Here is a 13,464-nt window from a genome sequence, read left to right as displayed (position 1 = left end):
ATAAAATTTAAAAAACAAAAAACTACTTGAAGGCACTGGCGAGTAATCAAAAGCTGGAAGAAACTAGAGGGGGTTCAGACTTTGAAAGAAGGAAACCACGGTGGATGAGACGTTTGTTTCCCATCTGCCTCCCAGTCCATTGAAATGGAGAGACTAGAACTCAATCACATTGCCACAGTGTTAACTGGAGGTGTCAGAGGATGGAGTCGAGGCTGCCACAGTGCCTGGAAATTGAAATGGCAAACCTGAGAAATGAGAGAGCCACAAAATAGGAAGCCCTGTATCAGCACATAAATTCTCAAATCTTTGGCTGACCCCAGAACTGCATGTTTTAAAGAGACTAGAAGGAGCCCAGTAGGACAAGCCCTTCAAGGCTTTCAGCTGCTATGCACTGCAGCTGAGGCAGTTCGAGTTTGATCCCTGTCCATCACAGCGGAGGCAGAGTTCAGCATTTGAAACCTGCTGATTTCGAGAGGCTTGGTAAATTCCTTCAGGATCTTTTTTGAACTCTAGAGATACCATACTTTATAAAGACAATGTCCTAAAATTAAGAGTTCACCTTAGACTAAGGACAAAGTTGAACAACTCACTAACAAAGTGTAAAACCAAACCCCTACAAGTTCAGGGCAATCAGACAGTAATTTAACTGCATAATAGAACAGAAATTAGTATAAGAATCTCAACCTATCCCCGAGACACACAAAAATTAATTCAAGATAAATCCTAGGTATGAATGCAAAAACTAACACTCTAAAATATTAGAAGACATTGTTGAATATCTTCGATCTTGGGGTAGGCATGCAGAGGTATCTTAGAGCACTAAAAGCACTAAACATAAAAGAAAAAATGATAAATTAGGTTTCATCAAAACAAATTAAAAACATGCTTATCAAAAGATACTATTAAGAAAATGAAGACAATCTATGTAGGCTAGAAGAAAATATTAGCAATATATGTATCAAACAAAGGACTTGAATCAAGAATATAAAGGGAATTTTTATAACTCAAGAAGAAACCCCAATTTTTTAAAATGAGCAAAAGACTTGAACAGACACTTTACGGAAGATATAAGAATGGCCAATAAGCACAGAAAAGATGTTCAACATCGCTCTTCTTCAAGGAAGTGTACATAAAACCACAACGGGAGATGCCATTTCATGCCTACTAATTACTAAAATTAAAAAGACCTGCAATAATTGTTAGAATGTTTGTGTGTGAATGTACGTATATCTTTCATAACAGATATACTCCAGACAGGTACAATTTTATACCATTAAAGAGCTCTTTGAAAAATAAGAACAATTTTTAATGGATGAAGGATATAATAAGGCAATTCACAGGAAAAGAAATAGAAGTAGTTAATAAACATAGGAAAAATTGTTTCAGTCTCAGTAAATAAATGCAAAATAGAACAATAATAATCTTTTTTTGCACCTAATTGGTAACAATTTTTTTTTTAATTAGAATATTTTATTTTGCCAGACTTGTGGGGGTATAAGATACTTTCCTACACACTCAGTGGAATTGTAAGTTGATATAAACATTTTTCTTGGTGTCTATCACATTTAAAGTGGGATTGTCTTTTGACTTAGCAATTCTACTTGTAGAAAAGTATGTCCTAGAGAAATGCTTAGATGTGTGTATCGAGAGAGATACATGGATAAAGATTCTTCAGAGCATTGTCTATAATAGTGAAAAACTGGAAACAATCAAATCGTCTGTCAGCCTTTGTTACAGTTATTCAGAATATTTGAAGAGGAAATATCCTGGTGTAATAATCCTTGGATAGTTAAATTTATTATCACTTAGCGTAAGGCAGAGGCAAGGACATGAAGTCAGATCTTCACTTTTTGGTTACTGGAAAACGATATTTTGGTTTCTCTTTTTTCATAGCAGTGACTAATTTTGTATGTGCTCTTATTTACTTGACTTTGTTTTGCCCTTTACTCATGTCTATATTTTATGAACTGCAAGATAATGTTTGGCAATATAGTAACATTTTAAAAAGTATTTTCAAACTCTGGGACTTTTTACTGAAAATTTTGTTCTTTTTTTTTTTTCTACTTTGCTCAGATTTGTGCCATTTGCTCTCCTGAAAATGTAAGCTATAGACTTTTCACTAAGCAAGCAGATGAACCAGTCTAATCTAAGAGAAGGCTGACTTTTTCTGTGTGTACTTCAGTTTATCAGATTATAGAGTAGTATTTTGAGTTCAAACACAGAACAATTTAGGATGTTCTGAATTAGAAGTGGTCTTTCCTAAACACATACACACAGAAAGAAGAAAAAGAAAAAGGTGCCCACCGTCATCTGTTTCTTAGCATTGTTTTACAATCTGACATTACTTACAAAGAAGTATTACTCTAGAATCTGGGAAAGAGATACAAATATCAGGAACGTAGAAGCAGTATTATTATTTGCTGATGATACAGTTATATGTCTGGAAAACCCAGGAGAATCAATAACTATATAGAGGCTTTTAATAAAATCCTCAGTTATGTTTTATTATGATGATAATTTTCTAAACTTTTTTTCCAAAATTACTCTTTCTAATAGCCCTTTCTGACTTTTTATTTGTAGTTTTCAGGATTTTGATATTCAAGGGTCCAGAAGATGCAGTTTGGACTGGTTGACGATAGAAACATACAAGAACATTGAAAGTTACCGAGCTTGCGGGTCCACAATTCCACCACCATATATTTCTTCACAAGACCACATCTGGATCAGATTCCACTCTGACGACAGTATCTCTAGAAAGGGTTTCAGACTGGCATATTTTTCAGGTGTGTTTTTTTTGTTGTTGTTAGTTTCAGGTACACAGTACATTGGTTAAACATTGATATAGTTTATGAAGTGATCCCCCAATTACTCTAGCACCCCAGGTGTGTTTTTAATAAGACACTGATGAGAATTCTGTAGCATTAACTGCTCAGTCACTTCAGCCAAGTCTTCTAAATACTGTCCATTTAATTGTGACCAATTTCTCAAGGCAGTTGTGATTGAAGAATTAGAAACTAAAGGTTCAGGTGCCCTAGAGCTGGGTCTTTAAAAGGTGTTTTGTATAATCCTAACAACATGATTAATTTTATAAACTAAGGTCAATTTTCTTTTTAAATATTTTTAATACATTTAGTTTAAAAGCCCTTTTTCTACCTCTGGTGCTTACCCATATCCTGAAAATTACTTCAGAATTTTTTTGGGTATTTGTGAATTACCATTGTCTTTACAAAAAGACATACTGTTTCACCTTCATAGTTCTTAGTTTCAGAAGTCTTGTTTTGCTGTTTATAAACTTTATCCAGAAAGGGTGACCAGATCACACAAATGTGAATAACTCAAATCACTAGAGTTATGTATAGTTTTTCCTGAAAATAATTTCACATCTTCTGAAATTACATGATCTCCTTTAGCAAACATATACTGCTTTTCCTTTTTGTTCTTAAAAACAGTCTCATAATATTTATTTAGGTTCTGGAGCACATTTTCTGTCACCTACTCACAAAAAACAAGTCTTTAATGAAAAAGTAAGCTTGGCCCAATATTGTCAGTTTACGGATCTAATGTTTGGTTTTCTTACCCTACCTCATAATTGTTTTATATTTAGGATGTTACACTAAGATAATTAGAATTTTATAAGCATTTAGTTATTGTGGATAAACAATAAGTTATTGTGGATGAATTTTCTTTTATTTCAAAATGTCTACCATTTTGATGTTTATGCAACAAGTTATTTAAAATTCTAAGGCAATATATCCTATTGGCTCATATATCTTATTTTATTAGATGTTCTTCAGTAAAGTAACTCTGCAAAAACAGGATTGGTTTTTTCTCTTTAGAACAAACTACAGAGAAACAAGTCGTGAGTGTTTAATAAATTAAATTGTTGAATAATTAGTGAGCCAATGTTAATTTGCCATGAGAACTTAACCTGCTTTTTAAAACAAGATTTTTTAAACCCTTTCACTTTGGCTTAATCAACATTTATTATAAAAATATCACTTGCTATTATATATCATTTAAAGAGTACGATTTTTGCTCCTTAACCTCTCCACCTCCCTCCTCCCAGGGAAATCTGCGGAACCAAACTGTGCCTGTGATCAGTTTCGTTGCGGGAATGGAAAGTGTATACCAGAGGCCTGGAAATGCAACAACATGGACGAATGTGGAGACAGTTCTGATGAAGAGATCTGTGCTAAAGAGGCTAATCCTCCAACATCTGCTGCTTTTCAACCCTGTGCTTACAACCAGTTTCAGTGTCTATCTCGGTTTACCAAAGTTTACACTTGTCTCCCCGAATCTTTAAAATGTGATGGGAACATTGACTGCCTTGACCTGGGAGATGAGATAGACTGTGATGTGCCAACTTGTGGGCAGTGGTTAAAATACTTTTATGGTACTTTTAATTCTCCCAATTATCCAGACTTTTATCCTCCTGGAAGCAATTGCACCTGGTTAATAGACACTGGTGATCATCGTAAAGTCATTTTACGCTTCACAGACTTTAAACTCGATGGTACTGGTTATGGCGATTATGTCAAAATATACGATGGATTGGAGGAGAATCCGCACAAGCTTTTGCGTGTGTTAACTGCCTTTGACTCTCACGCACCTCTTACAGTTGTTTCTTCCTCTGGACAGATAAGAGTCCATTTTTGTGCCGACAAAGTCAATGCTGCAAGGGGATTTAATGCCACTTACCAAGTAGACGGCTTCTGTTTGCCATGGGAAATACCCTGCGGAGGTAACTGGGGGTGTTACACTGAGCAGCAGCGCTGTGATGGCTACTGGCATTGCCCAAATGGAAGGGACGAAGTCAACTGTACCATGTGCCAGAAGGAAGAATTCCCATGTTCCCGAAACGGTGTCTGTTATCCTCGTTCTGATCGCTGCAACTATCAGAATCATTGCCCAAATGGCTCCGACGAAAAGAACTGCTTTTTTTGCCAGCCTGGAAATTTTCATTGTAAAAATAATCGCTGTGTGTTTGAAAGCTGGGTATGTGATTCTCAGGATGACTGCGGTGATGGCAGCGACGAGGAGAATTGCCCGGTGATTGTGCCTACCAGAGTCATAACTGCCGCTGTCATAGGGAGCCTTATCTGTGGCCTGTTACTCGTCATTGCGTTGGGATGCACCTGTAAGCTTTACTCTCTGAGAATGTTTGAACGGAGGTTAGTATCAAGACAAAACTATAGTGTTTATGTTCTCTTCCGTAAAAACATGGCCTAGATAGTCACAACAAGTACTTTAGTGTGATTAGCAGTAGTATTATTTTAGAAATAGGTATTGTTTATAATTTATAAAATTAGTGTGAAAAGCCAGACTCAAAAAGCTAAACACATTAAAAAACAAATACAGTTATGGGAGAAGAATAGCCAATCAGTATTTACCACTTCTTATTCTCAGGTTAATCTGTTTTGTGGGCATTTTGCAAGATATAGCTCTTAGTTGTGGTTTTTTAACTTATGTTTTTATAAATATTAATAATTTCTGATATTTGAGAACTTACTGTGTTCAAAGCACTATACAGATGAATAGAAAATCAGTAAGATATAGTCTCACAGACAGTTTACAATTAGAAGGAAGGAATTGGTGGTTGGAATAAGATGACAAAAATGTAAATTGTTTAAGAGCTATAAAACAAAGTTGTGTAAAAGTCAAAAGATAACTAATCTGATAGGGAGCCTGTGGAAGGGCTTTCACTGAAGAAGTGCCATTCGAAACCTGTGAGTAGAGTGTAGATGGGGAAAAGGTATTGTAGTTGAAAAGATAGCCTGGGAAAACACATAGCAGTAGGAATGCCAGCATGGCTAGGAGAGTGAGCACATCGTTCAGTTGGTCCAGAGATAACATACATATGAAGAACTAATAGGAGATAAGACCGAACACAAGGCCGATGTCATGTTGCAGAGCTCAGTGAGAGCCACGCATCAGAGTTCTCAAGTAAGAAAAGGTTAAACACTGGAGGGTGTCCTTTAGGGGAATTGTCTCCCATGTGGTGGAGGATAGACTGGATCTGGCAGAGAGGTCTCCTAGGAATCTAATGTGGAGATAATGACCCTCAGTCCCGAGAGGGTTACAAATAAGAAATTCAGCCCAGAACGGCGTGTACCAGACAGCTGAGAGCATAGGCGTGCACAGATGCATAGTATCATGATACCATGCTCCATTTTTCTTTGGGCGAGTAAATATGGCCAGAAAACTTTACAGCGTTGCACCATAAGACACATCAAAGAGTCAGATGTCTTTCAGATGTCTTGAGTTCAAGAACCGGTTGTTCTAGAAAGTGTATTGGTGACTCTTTCACTCTTTTCACTCTTTTCCTTATCTGAAAAATAAATTTGTCACACTTGGTAAATAAAGTATCTTTTAAGAGTTTTCAATACTTTTACTGAAAGCCTCAAGCCCCCTCTGTTTTAGGGGTTTGAAGACCTCACACCTTTACTTTTACAGGGTTTTCTGATTTATTAAAACGTAATGGTCCAGGTTCCTGTGTAAAGCCTGTATTTTCAGTGTAGGGGTAGTATAGATATCAGAAAATGTTGATTGGCAATGCCTTTAAAATTATCTCTTATATATATTGAGATTCACATTTTTTAATTTATTGATTTAAATTTTTTTCTTTGGCTTGCTTTTTTTTTAATCCTTTTTATTCCCTTATGTCTTCTCCAAGATCATTTGAAACACAGTTGTCAAGAGTGGAAGCTGAATTGTTAAGAAGAGAAGCTCCTCCCTCTTATGGACAATTAATTGCTCAGGGTTTAATTCCACCAGTTGAAGATTTTCCTGTTTGTTCACCTAATCAGGTATGTTACAATTCATAATTTCTATTTTAGTACCTTTTAAAATGAAATCTGTGCTTTACTGTATGGTAAAAGGACCCTTGACTATGCCAAAAGTTTTGCAGTGAAATCAAGGATTAAATATATAGAGGATTAGAAATTATAATTGTCTGACTGTATTTTAACAAATACTACAAAAATATACTTTTTATTCTTCTGATTTGGTTATGTGATTCTTAAGTATTTTACAGTTTAGGATAATTTAGTTCATTAAAACTAAAAGTAAAGTTTTCCAGATTATTTTCTACTTCAGCAGAACATTTAGAAAAGTTAAGAATGAATACTAAAGTTAACATGCTAGGAATGTACTAGTAACGTGCTAGAATAACCAGTAATAAGTTAACAATAATTGAAGTGAGGTTAGCATTTCTACCTGGCTTGAGGGAAAACTTTTTCACAGCTGGGTTTTACAGTGTTTGAGAATCCATACCATTTTCTTTAAATAGTAGCTTATTTATTAATGTTTCAAAGTCTTTAAATTTCTGTTAGCGATTTTTTAAAAGTTTTTTTTTTCAGTGTTTAAACATTTAAACTGTAAATTCATCCAGAAACATTTATAAAAATTGCCTTCAGTATTAGAATTAAGAAAATTTGATAAGCAGTATTTTCCAGTGATTTAATTCTGTTCAAAATGGAAGACCATTTCCTTTTTGGTAAATGAGATTCCTGATTCCCTTATTTGCATCTTCTGAGAAGTCTTTGGTGGGAATTTGTAGTTTTAAAACATTTTTCTAGATGTAATTTACTACGTAAATAATTTAGAAGTTCCAGTAGTTGGAATTTTCTGTGCAAAAGAGGAAAAACTTAAATGCGGCTTCTGTGTACTGTTGGCCCTGCCACGAGGAATGCTTCCTTTTAGGTGGGCATGGAGACAAGGCGTCAGTCCCATCCACTGACTCCACCACTTACCACCCACCACCCCGGTACCTTGAGGCTACCCTTCAAGATCTAGCCAGCTGTGAAGTTAGAGGGAGTACAGTTCACACAAGGCAGCCCTCATTTCTAATACCATTTGCAGGTTCAGGGGTCCCCAAAGCCATCCTCAGGTTCAGTAACTTCTAGAAGGATTCAGAGCTCACTGAAAGCAGCTGTGCTCGCAGTTAGAGTTTATTACAGGGAGACGGCCCGGATTAAATCAGCCAAAGGAAGAGACACGTGGGCAGCATTTGAGGGGGCACCAAAATGAGTCTTCCAGTAAATTTTTGCCCCATAAAGTTGGGACAGTATTATTCTTGAAACTGATACTTGATAGTACGCAAGGAGTATTGCCAACCAAGGAAGCGCTCCTGAGACTCAGTGCCAGGGTTTTTACTGGGGCCCCATTCATCGCATCGGCATGATTAATTTGCACACATGGCCAATCTCAGCCTCTGGCCCATCTAGCGATCAGCTGATAGTGCTGCCCCAAAGCTCCCCCATCCTACATCACGTTGTTGGTGTGAAACAGAGCCTTCAGCTAAGGCACAGTTTTACTCCCTGGCTGGCACAAGGCTCTAGGTAATGACCTTTCTATCATAGATGACATTCCAAGGGTTAAGGTCACATCCCAGAAGCAGAGGATAAAAGTCAGACCTTCCTTTGCGTAAGATTTAATTCTTTACTACATAAGAAACCATTCTCTAGGGCCATAATTTACCCTTGTTAAGGGAACTCTATTTCAACAACATTTTAAAAATATATTTTTGAATGATGAGCTAGATTTTATTCAGCTAATGAGATTAAACTCCCAAGTTAGAAACTTTAGGTAACAAATTATCAAATGTCTTTAGCAGTGTTTAAAAAGAAAAATAATCTCCTGAATTACCATCTCATTTAAAATAGAAATGCTTTCCAAGGAATGCTTTCTTCTGCATCATAAACTGAAGAAATATATAAAATTATTTCTGAAACATTCCTAAGATCCCTCATAGAATCCATCCAGTGTTAAATTGGCAGTTTTTAATTAAACAGACTTAAGAGAGCTTTACCTCACTATGACAGACTGTAATGTTAAAATCTCATCCAAGTGTGCCAAAGGCATTGTTGATCTTGATGGGTGGTGGATAAAAGGGAATGATATCTGAGGAGCTTTTCATTCATTGCTGAATATACTAACACTGTGTTCACACGAAGCCTTAGAACATCAGCGCTGAACGATGAGGGCCAGACCTGTGGAGAAGTTCATTAGGGAAGTCAACCACTTTTTTTCCCCCCAGTTAGGTGAAAAATCTTACTCCTTTATATAGCAAATCTATGTGTGCTGATATCCACATTTCTTATTGACAGTTTGTGCTTTATTAAGGGCAGACTATGAAATAGTCCTATGATAGTGACTTCTTAGCTTTCTGTGATCATATTCCTCAGAGTATGGTTGAAAGGCCTATATGGAAATCACAGATAAATTCAATACCAGTCACGAAGGGAGACAGAGAACACACATTGCCACATCGTCCTTGTTTTCATCCTTATCTTTTGTGAGGGGAAGGGCAAGAGCCATTCATTTTGACAGAGGAAAACTACGTCATCGTTTGAAGGAGAGTATGTACTCACCATTGTTTCCTGGAAATACTGTATTTTCAATACTTAATGCCAGATGGATAAAAAAGCTATTTATCCCAAATTTGAATACTCCTTTTTATAACCACTAGATGGAGCTTAAAGACTGTTTTATATAGATGCTGTAGGGTTTTTTTTTTTTTTTTTAAGTAATCCATAAACTCATTCATCTAGAAAAAAGTAGATTTCCTTTCAGTTGGGCAGTATGTACTTATTAAATCACTCCCGTATGTACTGATTAAAAATTACCAATTTCAAAGACTACAGATATAATTTATGTTTAACACGAAGCTGTAGACAATAAAACTTAATCTTTAAAGATTAAGAAGGAATTCAGATGTCTCAAATACCATCGTGTAGTGCTATAAACAAATTAATTTCTTTAGCTTTGTTTCCTGTGCTGTATTACAAATATTGTTTATTTATTAAATCCTGTGCTGTTTAACAAATGTATTAATTCCTTTTTTATAAATCCTCATCATTCATTCAACAAATCCTTAAGAATCAGCTGTGAAATATAATTTTCACATGTTTTAGAAAGTTTCAACTTCATAAATCAAGTGTAACTTGTTCTATGTTAAAAAAAAAAAAAAGAAAAGAAAAAGAAAAAAACAGGCCAAGTGTTTAGTTTCCATACTGCATTAGATCATTTAGTGAATTAAGGTAGAGATTCTTCTACCTTCCTAGCTAAAGAAGTATGAAATAATTTTGTTTTCCAACTTTGATACACTTTTAGGGTTGGTTACTATGTGAAGTTTTGAAATAAAATAGTTGTTATAATCGATATCACATATTTAAAGTTGCATATGAAAAATGAAGTGTCAAGAAAATCTTAAACACAGTGAGCAGTGGTTCCAGTTATAGATCAGATTCTATAGCGTGTTGAACCTGGACAGGTAAGAAAACTTTATTCATCCTCCATAGACCCTAACAATGAGTAAGAATTTTTAGCCACGCATTCTTATTTGAAGGGTGTTTTCCATCTTAGTACTTCGTTGTTAGCTATCTTAAAGATCTCTTCTTTTTGTAGGCTTCTGTTTTGGAAAACCTGAGGCTGGCTGTACGATCTCAGCTTGGATTTACTTCCATCAGGCTTCCTATGGCAGGCAGATCCAGCAACCTTTGGAATCGTATTTTTAATTTTGCAAGATCACGTCATTCAGGGTCATTGGCTCTGGTCTCAGCAGATGGAGATGAGGTTGTCCCTAGTCAGAGCACCAGCAGAGAACCTGAAAGAAATCATACTCATAGAAGTTTATTTTCTGTGGAGTCCGACGACACAGACACAGAAAATGAGAGAAGAGATACGGCAGGAGCATCTGGTGGGGTTGCAGCTCCTTTGCCCCAAAAAGTCCCTCCCACAACCGCAGTAGAAGCCACAGTGGGAGCAAGTGGAAGTTCCTCAACTCAGAGTACCCGAGGCGGTCACCAAGATAGCGGAAGGGATGTGACAAGTGTGGAACCTCCAAGTGTGAGTCCAGCACGTCAGCAGCTCACGAGTGCACTAAGTCGTATGACTCGGGGGCTGCGTTGGGTACGTTTTACGTTAGGGCGATCAAGCTCTGTAAATCAGAACCAGAGTCCTTTGAGACAACTTGATAATGGGGTCAGCGGAAGAGAAGAAGATGATGATGTCGAAATGCTAATTCCAGCTTCTGATGGAGCTTCAGACTTTGATGCGAATGACTGCTCTAGACCTCTTCTTGACCTTGCCTCAGATCAAGGACAAGCCTTTGGACAACCATATAGTGCAGCAAACCCTGGAGGAAGGCCAAGTCATCGAGATGGCCCCTGTGAGCGCTGTGGCATCGTCCACACTGCCCAGATACCCGACACTTGCCTAGAAGCAGCACTGAAAAATGAAACCAGTGATGATGAGGCTTTGTTACTTTGTTAGGTACGAATCACATAAGGGAGAGTGTGTACGAGTTGGAGCAATATCCATTTATTGTTTTGTAACTTTACAATTAAACTGATTTTAATTTAAAAAGAAAAAAGATGCAGGGTGATTTCTTATTATTATATGTTAGCCTGCATGGTTAAATTAAACAATTTGTAACTCTATGAACTGTAGAGTTTGCTATTTTAGCAACTAAAAATGCATTATGTATTCATATTGTTCAGTAATGTTCTTCCATTTGTTTCTAATTGTTTTTATCCTAGTACTGTAGTTTACAGTAGAAATATGGCTGCTGAAACTCATTTGACTGTCGGTTTATTTATCCTACGTTAAAACGTTTGTACAAAATACCTTCTTTTAATTGAACCCTTTATGCTTTTGCCAGTACATCTTGTAACTTAATAGACTAGATGTTAAGGTTGTTAAATGTCTTCCCAAGCAAAAAACCCTTATACTCACCTTTGTTTTTATTTGTATAACATTTGTCTAAATATAATTGGATTTCATCACAATAAGAGCTTGTCAAAGGGAGAAAAATCTGTCTAAAATTTTTCTCTTATGTTTAACATGCAGTGATGTAAATTTAGATAGATAAATTAATGACAAAAACAAAACTTTTATAGATTTTCTAATATTAACTTTAATACACTAATATCGTACAAACCAAATTGTAAAATCCCAAGTTATTTCTTTTTTCATCTCTATTTAGGGACAGAATTAAGTGGATGAAGATGTTCTACTATGCATTAAATCTTGAACTTTATCAAATATGTACAAAAATTGTACAAGATAAGTTCCAACTGGTAATGTCTTTCCCTGATATGGGGTTATGCTTGTATTGGACCCTAGGGATTTGCACTAAAATCATACCAAGGTCTCAGATGAGTTTAGTGCATACGCACTATTACTTTAAATACTATTATTTGCTACCACAATGACTATATATTTCCATAGCTTTTTGGGGGGTCAGAGGGGGCATTTTTATTACAACTTGAAATTGCTTTGCTGATTTTATATTTATTTGTTGTATTTAAAAACTACGTTATTGTAAGAAAGTAATTTTTTCAATATATTTTATTCATGAGGGGGATCATGCTACGTGTTGAAAAACAAATTAAGAAAATATTCAGATCACCCCCCCATTTTAAGTGATTTGCAAACCCCACATATTATTTTTATTGTCAATTCCTGTTTATTTATTCTTTAGCTGTCTGTTTTAGTAGCTTAATGATTGAGTATGAAAAATGTATTTGTGTGTGATTATTGCTATTTATTAAATTTTAAATACTTTGCTGGATGTCATTTTAAAGCATGTTTGAGGTCTTGTGTATTTGTCATGTTATGCTGTCAGGAAGAACTGACTGAAATGTTTTAATATGTATCAAAAATTAAAATAACGTTTTTTGTATTGCCTCGAGGTACTTTTTAAATCAAGTTGCTCCTTTTTTTTTGTTTGTTTCTTTTTGGTGCATATACAAATTCAGGTCATAAAATATGTAGTGTGTCTAGAAGGAAAATTAAAGGGAGGGATATTCTTCCTTAACTACTTTATAGAAAAGTAGTAGCTTATACCAGTACTGGAGGATAATAATCCCTAAGGACCTGAATATTATTTTGCCTTTGAAAAAAACTGACTCTGATTGATGTATCTTCAAAGATGGAGTAACTCAATCAGTTCTCTATTATTTTCAGATGCATTTCAGACCCCTATAGAATATACTACCATGAACAGGTTTTTGGTTTGTTTCCTGCTATGTGTTTCAATTTTTTTAAATTAACTAATAAATCTTCCTGATTCAAACAGTAAAAAGTAAGTCTCTCTCTTACTACTGACACCCATCTTTCAGGGAAAAAAAAATATCGGTTTGAATATCAAAAGTATAGTTAGATATTTCTGTTATTTGACTTTTCGTATGTAAATCATTGCTCTATCCTGAATTTAAGCCTCTACTTTTTTCCTCCCAGGTTATCCCAGTTATCTGAAAGCTGTTTATTAAATAAATCCATTCTTGTCTTACTATTTGAAATGACCCTTTTATCATGTAGGAAATTTCTTTATCATTTGGATATGTTTCTAGACTCAAATTCTATTGTCTTCAGTTGATCTGCCTTTCCTTTTTTTGGTACGAGTCCTACACTATTTTAATAACTCTAATTTAAAAATATTCTTGCTTATTTTTCCATTTG

At 35.5% G+C, this 13,464-nt stretch overlaps 1 protein-coding gene across 2 annotated transcripts in view; it reads left to right on the top strand.

Annotated features, from left to right (window-relative positions):
- The window catches only part of LRP12 (LDL receptor related protein 12), a 70,493-nt gene extending 57,406 nt beyond the window's left edge, over window positions 1-13,087 (top strand). For both annotated transcript variants that reach the window (XM_011373280.2, XM_011373279.2), the window contains 4 exons: window positions 2,581-2,783; window positions 4,067-5,171; window positions 6,674-6,806; window positions 10,408-13,087. In XM_011373280.2, coding sequence (XP_011371582.1) covers window positions 2,581-2,783; window positions 4,067-5,171; window positions 6,674-6,806; window positions 10,408-11,274 — 2,308 coding nt within the window. In that variant the 3' untranslated portion in view covers window positions 11,275-13,087. The remainder of the gene's footprint in view (window positions 1-2,580; window positions 2,784-4,066; window positions 5,172-6,673; window positions 6,807-10,407) is intronic.
- Window positions 13,088-13,464: the final 377 nt, after the last annotated feature.

This window comes from Pteropus vampyrus, unplaced genomic scaffold (genome assembly GCF_000151845.1).
Source record: "Pteropus vampyrus isolate Shadow unplaced genomic scaffold, Pvam_2.0 Scaffold222, whole genome shotgun sequence".
NCBI lineage: Eukaryota > Metazoa > Chordata > Mammalia > Chiroptera > Pteropodidae > Pteropus > Pteropus vampyrus.
This window is presented reverse-complemented; position numbering and strand designations above follow the sequence as displayed.